We start from the raw sequence: 20,269 nt of genomic DNA, 5'->3' as shown, positions 1-20,269 counted from the left end.
CGTTAAAATTGCCCTTAAAATCGTGCATTTGTCCATATGTCAAGTATTTTCAACTTGGCAACATTGTTCGGGAATGTTTTTATCGCTGAAAAAATCCATCGTTTTTAATTATCACCTGTGATGTAAATTAAAGTGATAACGAATAATAAATTATAAAAGGTAATTGATAATACTGTGTTGAAACACCTGTGTAGTTCACAGGATAGTGGTTTATTGCTAAGGAATATTTTGACGTGACTCATAAACATTGAGGAAATAAGACAGTCTGACAGCAATTTGATAAGTTTAAAAGATATTTTCTTTAAATAACTTTTACCAGTTTGTTTAAATAACTCGTATTATGTAAAATCAGGCACTTTTTCACAAGAAATCAGTAAAATAATCAACATAACCTATGACTAGTCCGGTGAAGTTCTATCCAACGGTAGAAGAATGCCAAAGGAATAACAAAGTAACGTGCCCCATCGAAGCCTGTGGTGGGATATTCAAATCACAGTCAAATCTGCACCTCCACATCCAACAGACGCATAAGAAAACAGGCTTGAAACCTTCGGATGTAGAAAAACAGTATTTTTGCCCTGAAAAATCTTGCCGTTGGAGTAACTCAAAGTATTTTAAAAATATGAAAAGCTTAAGGCAGCACTACTTTAAGGTACATATTAAGAAAACTTATAGCTGTTCTAATTGTGAGAAATCCTTTACTACTGACGTATTATTAGAGAGGCACGGTGAGTTTTGTAATGTTGAGTTTAACTGTCTCGATTGTAAATCATCCTACGATTGTTATAACACATTGAGAACACACTGTAGAAGAAAGAGGCATAGAATCTTAGAGAAAAATAAATACAAGAAGTGTAATAAGACAGAGGTACAGCCTTTTATTGTTTTGAGGTTAAACCAGAGAATTTTACTCCCGAAAGAACTACCTAAAGACCAGAATAGTCAGACTATTTTAGAAAAACCGGTACTAGAAAGCAAAATGACTCAAGTCTCGGGATTAGAGAGGATAATATCTCAGGCAAGTCAACAAACTCAGACAAATTCAAGGAATTGTCTTTCCACAGTTGAAACCCAAACTCCAACAAATTTTTCCAAACCTAAAGAGGTATTTGAAGAAAATTTCAAGCATGTTAACACTCAAACTGATATAGTTGAATCAAAGGAGTGTTCTTGCAATACCTCGTTTACTTTAGACGAGCTTGAATCAACTTTTAACAGTTACACAGAGAAAAATACTTCCAGCACACAAACTTATTCAAAAAATCAAGATATTTTTAGTATTTCTACAGCAACTCACGATTCCATCTATACAGACACCTCAGACTTGCTAACAGACAGTTTGGGAGCATTTGACAGTAACTTCTTCAACTGTAATATGGAAACTCAAACTGATGTGATGTTTGATAGTGATATATTCAACACAGACTACTATACCAACATGTGTACGCAGACTTGTAATGATTTTTTTAGTGGATTCAATGATAATGAAACACAGACAGTGTTTGATGAGACACTTAGGTCAGTTCAGAGTCAAACATTGATGTCTACTCTGGATAATTCGAATGTAGTAAGGGATACAGCTCACTCAGAGACTCAGACTGATACAGAATTTAGACATATGTTAGAAATAATCAATTCCTGACTGTAAGAGATATTTTTTGTTTATTTATGACTGTGTTAATAAAGTAATAATAAAAAGAAGTTAAATTTGTTTAATTACCAAACTTAAGATGGCGTAACACTACTAATATGACGTCACATAGAAGGAATAGTTACATCAGAGATATAGAGAGTTATGGTGGCCACCCAGTTTGCGTCAGGTCTTGGGTCAGTAAAGGCAGGTAAAGGGTCAGGTCATAGAGAAATAGGGTCAGGTCTATAAACAGGGGTTGGGGTTTACATACTTGTGTATCTTTTAAATGAAACGAAATTTCTTTTTACAAATGTTTATTTACCAAATTATATTTATAACTATATGTTTCTTTTATACAAAATCAATAATTTAAAATCTGATATCAAGCCAAGAAAAAAAAAGAGATAAATATTAGATTTAAATTCAGGTTACACCGGATGTTCTCAATAATATGAGCACTTTAAATAGTTTATTTTTTGTAAGAAACACCCAGTTTAGTCGAGCCTAAAAAAATCCTTAAATAAATCTACAAAAAAAAGGAAAATACGTATATTTAACTAGGATAGAATAACCAACTATCTGAGCTCTGTTCTATAAACATTTTTTGTTCTCCGACTAAAAAAATAAGTAAGAAAAAAAAAGAGAAAAAACTTAACAAAAAAACAATATTTCAAAGCTTGGCAACAATTTAAAATTACAGAATAGATAGATTTTGTGTCCATTTGCTTGCTGGTAGTAGTGCTGTGTTGTAATAACATAAATGTCAAAGATAGTTTTTGCTAAACTTGGGAAAAAACAGGACATATTTACATGTGAGGAGTATTTATAACTTTCTTTAGAGTGTACTGAGTTCTATTTCTTTGAATGATGTTTGCCAAAGCATAAAAATAATTTTTAAAATGATATACAGTGTCACACAAAAAGTTCTCCTAATTTTTAAAATTCTCCTAACTTAGAAAAATTAATTTATATTTTCAAGTGTATATTACTATAAATTGTTTTATTTTTATACTATACCCATAAAATATTTCAATATTTTATCGGTATATGTGGGAAGGCAATGTGAATAATTTAAAATTATTTTGAAATATACAGGGTGTGTCAGAACTAAGATCCGTACCAAAGTTATATTTTTTCTTATGGAACACCCGGTATTTTATTTCATGTTTTGGATACTTCGACCTAAGAAAAAGCATTTGTTATAAGGGTTTAATATGTTTAACAGCTTTGCTTTTTGAGGTACTTAAATATGCATGCTGTAATAAAAGTATGTCAACACCCTGTACTTTACTTTTCAGAATTAATTCTTGTGCCGAAAAATTTTATTGCTTCCTTAAATTTATACAGGGGTGCCAAAAATTGCTGATCTATTTTAAATATTTATTTTACATAAGAACTAATTTAATTAATTGCGATTTGAGAGAAAATAGCTATTAACGGTCAATAGAAACTTGCCATGACGATACCAGCCCTCTTGGTTGCCATTTTATTGGAAAATTGCTCTTTATTTAAAATCGGAGCTAGATAGGTATAGGAAACCCTAATATAGTTTGAAAGAGCATTTAAAACTGCTTAGACTTATTTTTAAAAATACAGATCATTGCATTTGAAACAACGAAGTTTTTATGCAAAATAAATATTTAAAATAGACCAGCATTTTTTGATGCCCCTGTATACATTAAACGAAGCAATCAAATTGTGCAGTAAAGCTTATTTCTCCGACTTAAAAATCAGCACAAGAATTAATTCTGAAAAGTAATGTACAGGGTGTTGACAATCTTTTTTATTATAACACACATATTTAAATATTTTTAAATATCTCAAAAAACAAAGCTTATAAACATATTTAACCTTTATAATAAACGCCTTGTTTTGGTCCAACGATCCAAAAATGAAATAAAATACCGGGTGTTCCATAAGAAAAAATATGTCTTTGGTGTGAATCTTAGTTCTGACACACGCTGTACATTTCAAAATAATTTTAAATTGTGCACGTTGCCTTCCCACGCATACCCATAAAGTATTTTGTTTCTAATCTTTCTACCCTATATGTATATAAAAAAAATTTGACACCCTGTATCTCGAAAACGAAGCATTTTAGAACAAATGTTTATAAGACCTTTTTACCTTAAAAATACTCGACAAATTTCCCTGTATAAAATAGAAAGCACTTATGTCAGGAATTTCATGAAATAAACACTGTAAAAATATTATAGCATGCAATTTGAGTATTTTTTTGTTGTTTAATACTCAATAGCATACTATCAATGACGTAGATAGCCAACTATAATATGTTCCAGCTGTTAATAACACAGCCCAACTCGAAAAACAGATAACATTTATCAAAGAAACAGAACCCAAACACAACTAATCAAATCACTAATTGTTTTTTTACAATCACTAAAAACCATGGCTGCTTCGCTCCAATACAAATAGCTAAATTACTTTTATTTGTTTTTTATCAAATATCAACAGTATAGTAGAATTAATATTCTGTACAATATTTAGCAGATGAAAAAATTGCCAAAAACAAAAAATATGAACGAATTAAACTATCAAACTGTATCATCGAAATACCATCTCCGTAAAGCTGTCAAATTTTACTAACTAAATAACTGTTCGGTGGCCCGTTCTAAGTCCCAGTTATACGAGGATAGAGCTACTCGCGCTTGGTGTTCTTCTATACCCATATCGACCAGACGCTTGATCTTATCGTCGCATTCCGAATTGACACTCGGACCTTGAAAGCATATTTTATGAATTAACATGGTTATAAACTTAAACCATAGCATAAGGAAACTAGTAAAGATTAAGATTACAATTAAGGAATGCAATCCCGCAAATGCGGGATCCATCTATGATTCCGCGGGATTTACCGTGAGGGATCGACACCAGGGGATTCCCCTTACGGCTTAGCCATTAAAAATAAGTGAAACAAAGAGGTTAGTTATTAGATTTCTTTCTGGCGTGCGTAAGTGAAGAAAAGCGTTTAACTAGTACTTGTGGACAATTTCGTCAAATAAACTGCCGGACATAATTATCGGGACAAGCAAAATTTTAGGGTAAATTTAAAGTTGAATATCTCTTGAACTAAAAAAGATTTTGGGATGCGGTTTGGACCAGATTTTAGATGCATCTATTGTGATTAAGATACTATGTGATTTTCGAAAATATATTTAGCGAATTCTCGTATACAGGGTGTTTTATAAGAGTGTGAAACTTTGGTTAAGAATCTTTTTTACCGCAAATTTACAGTTTTTAAAAAATCGAAATTTTTACCAAGTACGACTAATCTGTATTGAAATTAGAAAAAACAATTTGATCGGTTTTTTAATTTTTTTTTTGTTTTAAGAAAAATACGACGTTTTTCGTAAAATATGCATTTTTAGTCATACGTATGGCCCTAAATGGCACAAAAAGCTTTGTACATTCTGCATATACCAAAAAATTATTGACATAGAGTGTATCTAAAAGCAGATAACTAACACAAGTTAAAAAAGAACTTCAACATTAGAATAATATTTTTATTCATAAAATAAGTAGATAAATTATAATAAAATTTAAGTTTATTTAATATTAAATATATTTTTTGAACACCCTGTATACATCGTTCCAAATTTCTGTACAGCTAGTTTAAGATACACGCTATATCAATATATTGTGGCCCTATGCAAAATTTACAATGCCTTTTGTACCATTTAGGACCAAATGTATGACTATTGTTTACAGTCCCGCAATTTTGCGGATCCGCGGGATTGATTGCTTTAATCCCGCGGGTTTGCGGGATTAAAGCAAAGCTTCGTTAAGGTTTATGTCGTTGGGTCAAAAATTGTATAAACTGTCAAATGTCAAAATTATTGACATAACTTATTTTTTTTTAAATGGTACATCCTATATATCATTAAATATTTAAAAATACTTTTTTTTCTGATTACGAAAATATGCCACACTGTTATAATCCCGTCCTCATTTTAATCAAATTTATAATATTAGTTTAGGAATGTCCCATCTCTAATAAAAACCTTCATACCTTTGGGGTCATAAACGACCCTACAATATAATTCTAATTGATAAGTTTTACTATTACCTTTGCGAATTTTGATCATAAATTTATATAGCTTTCGCAGACGTCTGTCTACCTAAACAATGTAAATTTAGGGCAGTGTCGTCCACTGCTCTGAATATTAGATTTAAGCAAAGGATTTAAGGATATATAAATTGTACTGTACGCCTCTGGCATTTCTGTAGCTTAAATACTATCCTTACAAGGATACTATTTAAGCAACTGCAAGACAGGCCCTCACACTTCTTTTGCTCAACACTCTTTTGTTTTTGCTCTTCAACTCTCTTTTTACTCTTCAACACATTATTATTTTTCACAGTTTCCCTCAGGGTAACTATTGTAATTAGTTAATCATAATTAAAGTTAAGTTATATTAAAAAACAACAGTGTACATTAATTCCACACCTGAAAAGACCCTCAACAAGTTGGCCCTACTGAAGAGGACCACAACAATATTTCAAAAAAGGTAAGATTAAAGTGCGGTAAACCTTAATTAAATTTACCTTTATTTTAAACGTAGAAACTAAAAATGTAAAATATACAGGGTGTTCCATTTAAAAAAATACAACTTTAATATTTTTTCACTCTGTACCTGTTGAAAATAATTTTAAATTGTAGCTCTAATAGTCCTACAACGAACCCATAACTTATAATTTGTAAAAATCTAATCAATTTCAAGCATGCTCCCAACAGTCTGCCGAATTTTGTCGGCCCGCAGAAAATATTTGGGCGAGTGGAACTACTAATATCCTTATACTATGCTTAAACTAGGTAGAAAGTACTAATTACTGATTATTACCTCCAGCATACGCATTTGTCCAATGTCTAGCTGTTAATTTAAACATATCTAAATTTTCTTTGTACTGTCTAGCAACTACAGCGTCTTGGGGATCATCTGGCTCCGCCGCTGACAACAGGGCTTGTAGCGACAACAGAACCGTTCTCAAGGTCATTGCGGCAGCCCTAATTTGTTTTGTATCACATATACAAGAATTCTTTATCAATTTTCTTATTCAAACTTACCATTGATCTTTTAAAATATCTAAACATATAGCCCCTGTGACTGACGATATATTCGGATGCCATATTTTCGTTATAAACCGTACCTGAGACAGATTAAACTTAAAATCTACATGTTAGAATTAAGTATAGAAGTGTTTACCTTGGGTGGATTAAAAGGGTACGTTTCAGGTACTTTAATTTCTAAAACAAAGTTACCCCCTTCGTAGGGTGTGTCCGGAGGCCCAGCTATTTCACCTTTGAGTTCCGTATAATTGTTATCTACGAGTTCTAGTTTAATAGCGCATTTTGCTACCTAAAAAAATGGTTATCAAGTAGGAAACTAATTATAGATTACATTAAAACTGTAAATTAATCCAACTAGATTGATTAAAGGATTGAACGACTATCTAGTTTACACAATTATTTCTTTTAGTATTCAGTATGCGCGTGCGAATATGTTGTTAAAGTTGTTATTCGTGTTAATATTTGCTTATGAAAACAAGTTGTTCTATTTGTCAATGAAAGACGTCACATATATCGATAAATACCGATAAAAATACAAAATTGATTGTGAAATGGGGCATCGATAACTCCCCGCAAAGATCTGCATTCAAAATTATAAACAATAAACTCGAATATGGAAAATTTGAAATAAAAACAAGAGTAGTATGAAGACATCAGATACAATGGACACCAAACCAGAAAACACCGAAAAACCAGGTACCATTTTTAATTCGAACTTTAAGAATCATTCTCTGATTACTTAGAAACCTAATTAAACTAATTTGAACAAGGAAAACTTACCTCTTCGCTCTTAATAACCTCTTTAAATTCGCGTTTGATCCTTTGAGCCGCTATGTTAGCCATAATCTCTGATTTTATTTAGCTTTTAAAACTAGTCCTAGTGCATTACAGACGAATTCTGGAAATTTAAATATTAAATGGGGAATTGTGCGTGATTTTCCGGAATCTTTTGCTTTCACTGGCGAATTTTCTGCGAAGAATATCCAAAAAAATAGACAAATTGAAATGATTTTGTGAAAAGAACGAGGGAACTGTCAAAATTGTTTTCGGGATTTTTTCGTTCGAACGTTGGCGACACTGAACTTTTTGTATTTTTTTATTTAGCAAAAAGAACAATTTAAAATGGCAATTATAATCTTTGAATTGTTTTAAAAATACCGTAATTGTAGATAATAACGTTCAATTAGTTGTCTGATAGAGATTATTTATTATTTTACAAACAAAAAACATAAGTAATGTAAAACACCTAGACGCGCAATCGTAACGTTGCCCAGTCACCAACATCAATAAAACGTAAATTAAAATTATTTCTGGCATAAACATCAATACACCTTATGCAAGACGTTTAGATTTATCATCATACGTGCCAAATTCCCCCGAAAACTATCCAAATATCAACCGTGACGACCGGAATTCGTAATCTATTTACTTTCATGCACTGAAAACATCTCTTGTGACTTGTGACCCCATATGACGTCTGTCACCTCGTCTTGCGCTGATCCCTGATTGGCCGGAGATTAACCAACGAATTTATAGTGATGCCTGGCGCCTCTCAATCCTGTCGAGCCAAAAGTGTCTTGCTAGGAAAGTCTCAAGAACGCCAAAGCTGTTTATCGAATTTAACAGGCAGGATGCCGAATATAAAAGTGTTTTCGGGCAGCAGCCATCCAGACTTGACCCAGAGAATCGTGGATCGGCTGGGGATTGATATTGGCAAAGTGGTCACCAAGAAATTCTCCAATTTGGAAACATGGTAAGTGCATTACATATACCGAAAAAAAACGTGTTTGGGTACGGAAGGAACTCGAAAAATAAGGAAATTATTGTTTAAACTTGATTTGTAATGTATTTATAACGTTCTGAAATCGATTTTTGTAGTTTATTACCGGCCATGCTCCGAAACAAAGTTTAAATGGCTGCCCTTGCCCTTCAACATAACCAATTTGTTTTGTTATTAAATAGCCTTTTTGCTTCAAACTCGGTACAAAATGTTTATTTTAATTTAAAATTCAACATTTTAGTGTGGAGATTGGAGAGTCTGTAAGGGGAGAGGATGTTTACATCATACAATCCGGATCAGGAGAAGTAAACGACAACCTGATGGAGCTTCTTATTATGATCAATGCTTGCAAAATAGCCTCTGCTAGTCGCGTTACGGCTGTTATACCCTGTTTTCCTTACGCCAGGCAGGACAAAAAAGACAAGGTAAGTCTTAAAAATATTTGATTTTACTGTAGTATTGTTTAAAGCTTCTAAACAGTTCGGTTTGTTCAAATATTTGACAGTGCATTAAATGTTTAGCGACATACGCAAATGAACAATGAATATTTTATTCTAAATTTTTAAATATAAGTTATCATTAGTGGCCACAGAGTTTCTCTGATGTTAAAATGATATGTTTTTATTTAACACTGCCCTATATCTTGTTTTTTTATTCTTTTTATTATTGTTATAGTGAGTTTTAGTGATTTTTGACATAGTGTATGTTAAAATCTTATGACATTAATTGACAGAGACCTAAAAACGATTGTCAATGTTTTTTAGAATATGGAAAGCGACAAGGAGAAGCACATTGAAAAATGGAAGTCGATTGAATGGAAATTTAGGGTAAAATATTTATTCTATGGCTGTTTGTCGCAGTCTTGGGGCTTCTATCGGTTATTACTAATTGGGCAATAACCAATTAAATTGTTTGAAAGAAAAATAGATTCATTTTATCTCATAATTTTTTTTTGAAAGCGTTAACATGAGTCTATTTTGATTTTTTTATGTTATATATTGGGAAATATAAAACCTTGGGCTTGCATGTGATGTCAGACGATACTTAAGCATGTTTTTGCATATTTTTCTCCACAGGATTAGAAAAAGGAAGTCAGATAAACATATTTTGAAGTCTTAAAGTGCTTCAGATAAGTTTGTAGGTACAATAACGTTAATATATTTGTCCGCTACTTGACAAAGCAGATAATAACACAGAGGTTTGCAAAAATATTTATATACAGGGTGGTCCGGAATAGTCGGTAAACTTCGGAAACATAATTTGCAAATAAAAATAAGTAAAAATGTTTGTTGTCCAAAAGTGCCTTATTTTGGATATACAGGGTGTAGAAGTTTCATTTTTATTTAGGTTTTTTCCTAATAATTTCTGAACTAACTGTCTGGGTGTTTTTTTTTGCATGAGGAATTCGATTTTCATGTTAGTAAGACTGCTACTTGTAGGGGGTACCACCTACAGGTATTTTAACTGTTTTGAGGAGTACATACATACTAGCCCTCGTCACTACATCGACTCAGTGGTCTGTATTTTAATGCATAGAACATAGAACAGAGATAAATATATGTAACCAGTTGACAGACACAGAGACAAAATAAAAGGCGGCATACAGTGTTGCCGGTTCGTATGAGAAATAAAATAATCAACGAAGATAATATATCTAAGCTATTCAATAATGCTCATTTCTGTTAGATAGTTGTTTAAGAATCTATTACAGCTGTAGCCAAATGAGTAACTATGAAATGTGAAATTGTGAAAAAGAAAGTTCCAACCCGAGATGCAACATTTTTCGTAAACGCCTACTTGTGCGGTTTGAAATTTTGATGGAAAATCCGGCAATACCGCATAGAAGAACATTTGATTTTTCATTTAAGCTGTGTACAGGGTGGGTCAAATTCGACGCTTTTAAATGGAAACACCCTTTTCTATAGGAGATAGACAAAAACTAATATCGGTGTCTGGAGCTCAATTTTTGCCAAAAACATGATGGTGAAAACTGCACATCGATATCTGTTACCGTTTCGGAGTTACGGGGTGTTTTTTAAAAGTGTGCATTTTTAACAAATCGCTGTAACTTTTTTGCTATGGAAAATTTTGTATTTCTATGAAAACATTTCCAAAGCATCTTTTTACGTGGAATTTAATGGTTTAAGTATAATTTTTTTAAAATTAATTTAAGAATTATCAACAGAAAATTTGATTTTTTATATGGGACACCCTGTATATTTTTAGTTTATTGAAAAGAATTTAAAATTACCTCTTCAAAAATATAACACACGTTGATATTTTGCTCGATTCCTCTTCGTGATATAGAGTATATAAAAATTCGCCCGCTTTAAATAAGTAGGCTTTGAACGGCACCGGCTGTAATGCAAAAAAATTCTAGCTGTGAGCATCAATTAAAACGAAAATAATATTTGCTATGAGAGATGCAGAATTTTATAACATTAAAATATATGTAACCAACATCAACACATTTAAACTATATCTAATAACAATAAAAATAAATAGCAAACCAAGACATGAGATTTTGCTACATACAGATGTTCAACATATCGACCATCTTCTGTAATGTCAGACGGGGCAGTTTTTGAACATTTCTCGCGGAATTCATCTCAGTAGGGGTGAAAGATACCTTCTCATAACTGCTAAGTATTTCTAATTCTTGTCTAGATTATACGGAAGAATAAGGAACCTTTATTCTTCCGCAAATATATCCATAGGATTAGATTCATGGGCACTAAGTCAGGCGGCCTCGACGGCCAACGGCTGGGATCTTGATTAGCTATTCAATTATTCTTGAAATTGGCTGCAAAAATTTGCTGATAACTTCAGCGTTCAGAGGCGGTGCGTCGTCTTGCTGAAAAATATGTTTTCGAGTTCCATTAAGGGCATATCATCAATAAGGGGTCCAAAGCCTACTAGTTAAAAGTGGCGAACTTATAAAAATTCTGTATTTCGAAGGGGATTATAACAAAATATCAAGTGTGCTATATTTTTGGAAAGGTAATTTTAAATTCTTTTCAGTTAATTAAAAATATAGAGGGTGTCCCAAATAAAAAATCAATTTTTCTGTTGATTACTCTTAAATTATTAATTTTAAAAAAATTATACTTAAACCATTAAATTCTACGTAAAAGGGTGCTTTGGAAATGTTTTCATAGAAATACAAAATTTTCCATAGCAAAAAAGTTACAGCGATTTGTTAAAAATGCACATTTTTGAAAAACACCCCGTAACTCCGAAACGGTAACAGATATTGATGTGCGGTTTTCACCATCATGTTTTTAATGAAAATTGAGCTCCAGACACCGATATTACTTTTAGTCTATTTCCTATAGAAAAGGATGTTTCCATTTAAAAGCGTCGAATTTGACCCACCCTGTACATCACTGCCTTACACGTTAAAATCCAAACCACGCAGTTGCGATAATCAGATTAGTATACTAGGTATATAAGGTCTAATAATATACAGGGTAATACTCTGGTAACAAGCAACTGTTCTTAAAATATTTTGAAGAATCAAAATAGTCAATACGGGTCATCAACAGAAGGGTTGCTCGTAGCGATTTTTACCAAGAGTCATCTTTACCTAAAAAACAGCGGAAATGTTTTTTTTTTCTCTGGGTAGTGTAATACAGGTACAGACGAAAATTTATTACTCTTCACAACAGTTAAAAACATGGTAGAAGTCATACTGACATAAAAATCGAATTTCTCATGGCAAAAAACACCCAGATACAAATTTTTATGCAAATATTGATGTTAGTTCAGAAATTATTTGAAGAAAAAAATAAACTTCTACACCCTGTATCTCCAAATAGAATAATTTTAGGACAACACAAACTTTTTTACTTTTTTTTCTCTGCAGAATATGTTGCCAAATCCCGAATACAATTTAGATCACCCTGTATAGTTAATTAAAATTGAGTCATATTTTAAATGGGCAACAACTACAAGAAGAGATTTTCGTAGTAAACAAATGTTTTAAAATATTTAAAATTTGAAGTAAACACGTTGATTAAGTGCATTAATGGAACAATCAGTTTTACCGTAAAACTTTGAAATAACATGGCTATTTTCGAATGGTTATGTGATGAAATGAATAACAATAAACATAAAAATTCCCACTGCAGGGGGTCTTCTCGTGTAACCTTTCAACCTGTAGCGTGTCGAAATATTTAAACAATTATTATTAGAAAATATGTAAACATACATAATTATCTTGTTTATATTGCATTATAGTTTATAGATTTCGGTATTTTTCAAGACCTAAATAACACTATTAAAAGATAAAATCCATTATGGACAGCCACTTGATAATAATTGGATATTTCAAAAAATTAATTTAATAATGTTTGGAATTATAGTTCAATACTTTTTAAGATCTACAATAATTATTAAGATACCACATAATTACTTATTTTAAAAAATCTATTTAATCATATTTCAAATAAATTCCATATAGGGAATGCAATCCCGCAAATGCTGGATCCCGCAAATGCGGGATCCCTCTGAGATTCCGCGGGATCGAAGTTACGGGATTTATCGTGCTGGATCCGCGGGATTGACACATTACTACTGGGTAACCGAATCGATCTCGATCAAGGTCAAACCCCTTCGTTCCGGGCCGATGAGTCGACGCTCGGAAGCCGGGAGACCCGTTACTGGTGGACAATTTCGTCAAATAAACTGGCGGACATAATTATCGGGACAAGCAAAATTTTAGGGTAAATTTAAAGTTGAATATCTCTTGAACTAAAAAAGATTTTGGGATGCGGTTTGGACCAGGTTTTAGATGCATCTATTGTGATTAAGATGCTATGTGGTTTTCGAAAATATATTTAGCGAATTCTCGTATACAGGGTGTTTTATAAGAGAGTGAAAATTTGGTCAAGAATCTTTTTTACCGCAAATTTACGAGTTTTAAAAAATCGAAATTTTTATCAAGTACGACTAATCTGTATTAAAATTAGAAAAAACAATTTGATCGGTTTTTAATTTTTTTTTGTTTTAAGGAAAATACGACGTATTTTCGAAAAATATACATTTTTAGTCATACGATGGTCCTAAATGGTATAAAAAGCTTTGTACATTCTGCATACCTATGCCAAAAAATTATTGATATAGAGTCTATCTTATGATATAGAGTGTATATTTTTGAAAACCCTGTATAAATCGGTCCAAATTTCTGTACAGCTAGTTTATGATACACGCTATATCAATATATTCTGGGTCTATGCAAAATGTACAATGCCTTTTGTACCATTTAGGACCAAATAATGTATGACTATAAATGCATATTTTTTCTTAACAAAAAATTTAAACAAACCCACCAAATTGTTTTTTTCTAATTTTAATACAGATTAGTCGTACATAGTAAATTTTTGGTAAAAAAGATTCTTGACCAAATTTTTTATAATAGTATAACTATAGTATCTTTATAATAGTCACACCCTGTATACGAGAATTCGCTAAATATATTTTCGAAAACCACATAGCATCTTAATCACAATAGATGCGTCTAAAACCTGGTCCAAACCGCATCCCAAAATCGGAGAGAGAAAAAAGGAGAATTTATTGTTTACAGTCCCGCAATCTTGCGGATCCTCGGGATTGATTGCTTTAATCCCGCGGGTTTGCGGGATTGAGATTTTGGTGCGGGATTGTATTCCCTAATTCCATATTTTTATCATTAAACAGAATATTGTAATTTTTAAATATACTTCACGTTCCAGAGAAATAAGTAAATATAGAGATGTTGAATACAGTTCTTTTTGATACAGTCTCAGTGTGTATTGTTTTGTTTCTCGTTATTTATTTATATAATATAGTTTCTCGTTATTATTATATATAAATTATACCGGGCGAGTCTTAAATAACTGCAAATATTTTTCTGTGAGGTTTTTTTTCGTGAAAAAGTATTGAAAATTTTATATTTTCGTATAAGTTTTTAAATTTATCATAAATTTTTCTTCGAAAAAATGATGAAATACAGTTTCTGTTGAACTTTTGGCACAGAAACATTTCAAATTTATGATTTCGGTCTAATAACTATCTAGTTAACATGTTTAATTTGTGCCAATGATGACTGGTATTGATAATTTAGATTCCAAATGTCTCGAGAACCATTACTCAGCGATTTTTACCAAGAGACCTTTTTTACGTAAAAAAACGCCGTAAATGTGGACGAAAAGCCTTATTATACGATTATTAGCCTTCAGACTAGTTAAAATATATGTAGGTGGCGCTCCGTATAATTAAAAAGTCCCAGATACTAATTTTCATCCAAATATTGACGATACTTTAGAAATTATGTGGAAAAAATTGAAATAAAAATGAAACTTCTACACCCTGTATCTGCGAAACTAAGCATTTTAGGACATATATTTATACAAACTTTTTTTACTTATTTTTATCTGTAGAATATGCTGGCGAAGTTTTCGGAATACAGTTCAGACCACCCTGTATAAGTAAACCGCGTAAAATAAGTCTGACTAATGAATTAAGAGGCACACTCCTGTACTGCTTTCTGTCTGTTAAATTTAAATTCAAATATGTGTTATAGAGGTTTTATTAATTAAAAAATAATACCTTGTTGCATTTGTTTTACTGATAATAAATATTGTACTAACACAATTTTGGATTTGCCTCAACAGAGTAGGGCACCAATCTCTGCAAAATTGGTTGCCAACATGCTGTCAGTAGCTGGGGCAGATCACATCATCACGATGGACCTTCACGCCTCCCAAATTCAGGGATTTTTCGACATACCTGTCGATAATTTGTAAGTATTCAATTTATTTTGACTTAATAAAACACAGTGTTTCAAAATTTCTCCATAATCATCAGACAATAGAACTGCTTTTAAAACTGAAATAATTGTAAACAATTTGAAATATTTCTGACAGCAACAGCTATACCTTTCTTGCACGTTTTATAGTAGTTCTGGTCTTTTTACAATGTCCCTTTTATATTAATTCTTATTCTACTTTGTAAAGATATGCAGAACCAGCAGTTTTAAAATGGATAAAAGAAAATATCGCAGAATGGAGAAACAGTATAATCGTGTCTCCCGACGCTGGTGGTGCCAAAAGAGTGACATCTATCGCTGACAGATTGAACGTCGAATTCGCCTTGATTCACAAGGAAAGGTAAGAACATCCGAATTTATGGAGCGAAACGTCACACAAAACTGGCTATAGTCTGTCTAACGGCAAGATTCTTGACAGTGATAGATGTGTCTGTCATTTTAATTTCAACGTAGTTTATTTTATTTTACAAAGAAATAAGTTGGTACAACTGGAACGAATAGCAGGGAATTAATATAATATTTAAAATTTGACTGAGAAGTGATTACTTCAAAATATTGTGAAAAAAAAACTGTATAAAACTGAAAAAATGTAATCGAGTTATTTTATTTAAAAAAAAACGGTATGTGTTAATACAAAACAAACAAGAACAAAACGCCACATACCAAAAAAATATAAAAAAGAACTATTTCTTACTTTCAAGCTTCATATGGAACCATTATATTTATCAATATAACTTATGTACAAATACAAATTCGTAATATTCCACAGGAATATATAAAACAAACTATTTTTTTAATAATAACACTTACCAAATTGTATACCTTAAAGGTTGATTAATTAACTTTAATCTTAATTTTTTTAAACCAGTACCTTTTGAGTTTATTTTTCTGCAGTACTAAAATCTATTATTTACCTATCGTGTGATGTCGATATTTTACAGCTACTCCAGTTTTTAGTATATGTTTAGTACGATCCTTGTACCATATACGAGATGCACTTATCTACGACGAGATGGTATACAAACTTTATTGATGGTAACTTTATTGGTGTATAAGACTTTCTGCCTGGGCAGCGAGTATTAACGATAAACTGTGCTCTGGGTCTACAGTTAATTTTCCCTCGATTTTTCCTCCACTTGACTTCAAAAGACACAAAACACACGTAATAACACGAATCAAAATGCATCATCTCCCAAAACGCAGATATTTGACATAAGTTGACACAAAATTATAACCTATAATTTGACAAGACTTTGACAAGCCTCAAAAATCTAAAGGCGAGTTCATACGCATCGGTTCCGTTTGTCGTTCATCGTTTCGTCAAACCAATAAAATTGAAATATCTGTCATTTTTGAAATAAACCAGTAAAACTGGTTAAAAACAACAGGAGACGGCGCATGACGGATTTATATTTAAACCCATCCAAAGTTAACTTAAAGAATACTACAAACTTTTTTTAGTAAAATAAATAGATTGGTATGTGACGTCATTTGCTGTTCTTCTGTCATCGTCTGTCGAAATCTTAACTGAGAAAAAAAAACAGAGTATATTCGTTAACGTTTATAGGAAAAAGGCTAACGAGGTGGCTTCGATGGTGCTGGTGGGTGACGTGAAGGACCGGGTAGCCATTTTGGTGGACGATATGGCCGACACGTGCGGTACGATATGCCACGCGGCGGAAAAATTGATGGAAGCCGGTGCCACGAAAGTCTACGCCATTTTGACGCACGGCATTTTTTCCGGACCGGCCATCAGCAGGATAAACAACGCCTGTTTCGAAGCTGTGGTCGTAACCAATACCATTCCTCAAGACGAGCACATGAAACAGTGCTCAAAAGTTCAAGTAAGTAGTACATACTAGCAGCCTTTTTTTTGTTTTGTTAAGATATTTAAAAAAACACACAACACAAATTGCACTCAAAGAATAAGATCAGAAAAATAAGTAAATGTAGAGTTTTTTTTTAAATATATTAAGTCTTCTCTAGGTTTACCTATTTCTCTGAGATGTTATATTGGTTTTTTTTCGCCTATCGTTTTGCTAAATTGTTTGAAAAAAACACACATAACACAAATTGCACTCAAAGAATAAGATCAGTAAATTAAGTAAATATAGAGCGGTTTTTTTAAATATGGTCTTCTCTAGGTTTACCTATTTCTCTGAGATGCTATATTGGCCTTTTTTCGTCTATCGTTTTGTTAAACTATTTGAAAAAAACAACAAATTACAATCAAAGAATAAGTTCAGAAAAATAAGTAAATATAGAGCGGTTTTTTTTAAATATATTAGGTTGCCTCTACGTTTACCTATTTCTCTGTGATGCCATATTAGCATTGTTTTGTTAAATTATTTGAAAAAACAACACAACACAAATTACACTCAAACATTAGGATCAGAAAAATAAGTTAATATAGAGGGGGTTTTACATATGTTAATTCGCCTCTGTTTAGTTATTTCGCTGAGGTGTTATACTATGAGGTGTTTTTTTTTGAAAAAAAAATAACGCACTAAACTCGTGGATTAAGATCAGAGAAATGAGTAAGTGTAGAGAAGTTTTTAATAAGTTAGGGTACTTAATTCTCTGATGTGCTATACTTTTTTTTTCGTTTTAATTAATTATTTATAAAAAAACTCATGGATTAAGGCCAGAGAAATATGAAAATCTAGACGACTTTTAAAAATGTTTTTTGAGCACCTCTATATTTACTTATTTTTCTAGAGGTTATATGTTTTTTCTTCTATCGTTTTGATAAATTATTTAAAAAAAAAAACAGTAAACTCATAAATTAAAATAAAAAAAATAAGTAAATCTAGAGAGATTTTTAAATATGTTAGGTTGCCTCTATGTTTACTTATTTTTCTGGGGTGCTAACTAGGCTTTTTTTTCTTCTGTTTTTTCTAAATCGTTTGAAAAAAGAATCTCGACTAAACAATGGATTAAGATCAGAGAAATAAAAAATCTAGAAGGGTTTTAAATGCGTTTAGGTCACCTCTATGTTTACTTATTTCTCCGTTATGCTATACTAGCCTTTATTTTTATCGTCTTGTTAAATCAGTTGAAAAATAAAAACAGACTAAACTCATGGAGTAAGGTCAGAGAAATAAGTTAACCCAGAGTTTTTTTTTAAATATGTTAGGTCACCTCTATGTTTTCTTATTTTTCTGGGGTGCTATATTAACACATATTTTATGAATTTTGAAATTATATATTTATACCGTTTGATCGAAAAAAAAACGGCGTCGAGTTGGCTTGGAAATGACGAATCGATGCAATTTCCCATATAATTTTACATAGAAAATGACAGCGATCTTCATTTCATAGCCATCGCTAACGCCGTTTTTTTTTTCGATCATATTGTTACATTCCTAAAACTAGTATTTTTTGTAGTATTTCAATTTGTTTAAAAGCATATTAAATTTCGGTGCATTTTGTGTTTTTTTAAGATACTTGAGTGAGATGCTACAGGGTGTTCAAAATAAATTTATGAGTTTCAAGTAACACATACAAAGTAATTCTGAAAACAAACGAGATAGCTTTATTATTGAGTCACCCTGTACAGGGTATGATTAATAAATTTATCTAATGTTAATTTTTTTTCTTTTAGTGTATAGATGTGTCAATGATGTTTGCCGAGGCTGTGAGACGTACACACAATGGAGAAAGTGTGTCATACCTGTTTTCGAATGTTCCATATTAGTTTCTTTGTTGTTAAACCTATTTTAGATCCATAAGACATTAAAAATAGTTGTTTTTTTTACTATATACATAGTATACACTTTTTTGCAATTTGTTATACCATAGGCTATTCATCTTTACTAAACCATTTATATTTCGGTAGAAAATCATCTTTGTTTTGACTTATTTTATATCTTGTTCAGATTTAATCAAAAAGATATTAAGATTATATATTTTTATATTGGCGTTTATAATTTTTTTTTTCATAGTTTTTGAATGATATGATTTCTTAATAAGGAATATAATAATTACTTTATGAAAGTCCATTTATATCTTAAGGTCTATATTATGATCGTGAAAGAATATAAAATAAAATCAGTTTTTGTAACTTGTTTTTTTAACTTAGCTTTTAAGAACCCTGCCTCTAACTATTTTTATATCATCTACTGGTCTGTCATTTTTGTCAGTCTCTACGAGTCCTATCCTTTTTATAACTTGCATACCTACAAAAAATATTTTTTTGATGTTTCTAAAACAACGTATCTTTCATTAATATTACCTGAGTGTATCCTGCCAAATATTGCATGTTTTCCATCTAACCATTGCGTCGGGGCTAGCGTTATAAAAAATTGACTACCGTTACTATCAGGACCCGAATTTGCCATCGACAAAATCCCTGCTCCGCTATGTTTTAACTCTGGATGAATTTCATCTCTAAATGTTTGTCCGTATATCGACATTCCTCCCTTTCCTGTACCTGTATATTTTAAAAGAAATGTTTATTTTATATTGCACGCCAATCTGTTATTATTCACCTGTAGGATCTCCCCCTTGTATCATAAAATCTCTGATAATTCGGTGAAAAATTATGTTGTTATAGTATCCACGCCTGGTAAGCTCTGCAAAGTTTCTACATGTTTGGGGGGCGTGTTTCCAGTACAGTTCCACAACAAATTCTCCCATTCTAGAAATAAACAGTAAATTATGTACCGACGAGTACTGTATTTTTAAAAAAAGTGTCTTACGTTGTATCAAACTGTATAAAAGGCGGTTGCCACATTTTGTCGGGAATTCCCGATATTCCTTGAACTGCAATCATTTTTTAATATAATTATAATAAGATTTAAAAAGATTAAAAAACTATTTAAAAACCGAAAAACTTGCAAGTATAAAATTGTGAGGTTAAGAAATTGTTTGCACTGAAGTTAGCAAAATATGCAATTAATTATAATCTATGGCCAAACTTCACCACAGAATGAAATGTTCCACTCTCAAATGTCAATA

General features: G+C 31.7%; 4 protein-coding genes across 6 annotated transcripts; 2 read left to right on the top strand and 2 right to left on the bottom strand.

Annotated features, from left to right (window-relative positions):
- The first annotated feature begins 71 nt into the window (after positions 1–71).
- On the top strand, positions 72–1,698 carry LOC115890107 (gastrula zinc finger protein xFG20-1). The gene has a single exon (XM_030910250.1). It carries the CDS (start codon positions 395–397, stop codon positions 1,640–1,642), a length of 1,248 nt encoding a protein of 415 aa, XP_030766110.1. The 5' UTR covers positions 72–394; the 3' UTR covers positions 1,643–1,698.
- Positions 1,699–2,008: 310 nt separating this feature from the next.
- LOC115890108 (ribose-phosphate pyrophosphokinase 1) lies at positions 2,009–19,374 on the top strand. 3 transcript variants are annotated; one of them, XM_030910252.1, is made up of 8 exons: positions 2,009–2,445; positions 8,259–8,475; positions 8,744–8,927; positions 9,267–9,329; positions 15,156–15,283; positions 15,498–15,650; positions 16,878–17,154; positions 18,915–19,374. In XM_030910252.1, exons 1-8 carry the CDS (start codon positions 2,394–2,396, stop codon positions 19,005–19,007), a joined length of 1,167 nt encoding a protein of 388 aa, XP_030766112.1. In that variant the 5' UTR covers positions 2,009–2,393; the 3' UTR covers positions 19,008–19,374. The 3 variants fall into 3 exon arrangements, with proteins under 3 accessions (XP_030766112.1, XP_030766111.1, XP_030766113.1); XM_030910251.1 differs by lacking the exon at positions 2,009–2,445 and adding an exon at positions 7,266–7,418; XM_030910253.1 differs by lacking the exons at positions 2,009–2,445; positions 9,267–9,329 and adding an exon at positions 7,266–7,418.
- Positions 4,065–8,038, bottom strand: LOC115890110 (ubiquitin-conjugating enzyme E2-22 kDa). The gene is made up of 5 exons (XM_030910254.1): positions 7,503–8,038; positions 6,859–7,011; positions 6,720–6,802; positions 6,496–6,659; positions 4,065–4,373 (listed from the first exon to the last, which is right to left on the bottom strand). Exons 1-5 carry the CDS (start codon positions 7,563–7,565, stop codon positions 4,237–4,239), a joined length of 600 nt encoding a protein of 199 aa, XP_030766114.1. The 5' UTR covers positions 7,566–8,038; the 3' UTR covers positions 4,065–4,236.
- On the bottom strand, positions 19,114–20,190 carry LOC115890111 (peptidyl-prolyl cis-trans isomerase-like 1). The gene is made up of 4 exons (XM_030910256.1): positions 20,011–20,190; positions 19,801–19,949; positions 19,545–19,742; positions 19,114–19,488 (listed from the first exon to the last, which is right to left on the bottom strand). Exons 1-4 carry the CDS (start codon positions 20,082–20,084, stop codon positions 19,388–19,390), a joined length of 522 nt encoding a protein of 173 aa, XP_030766116.1. The 5' UTR covers positions 20,085–20,190; the 3' UTR covers positions 19,114–19,387.
- Between the last annotated feature and the right edge of the window lie 79 nt (positions 20,191–20,269).

This window comes from Sitophilus oryzae, unplaced genomic scaffold (genome assembly GCF_002938485.1).
Source record: "Sitophilus oryzae breed Bouriz unplaced genomic scaffold, Soryzae_2.0 scaffold_85_pilon_pilon, whole genome shotgun sequence".
Taxonomy (NCBI): Eukaryota; Metazoa; Arthropoda; class Insecta; order Coleoptera; family Curculionidae; genus Sitophilus; species Sitophilus oryzae.
This window is presented reverse-complemented; position numbering and strand designations above follow the sequence as displayed.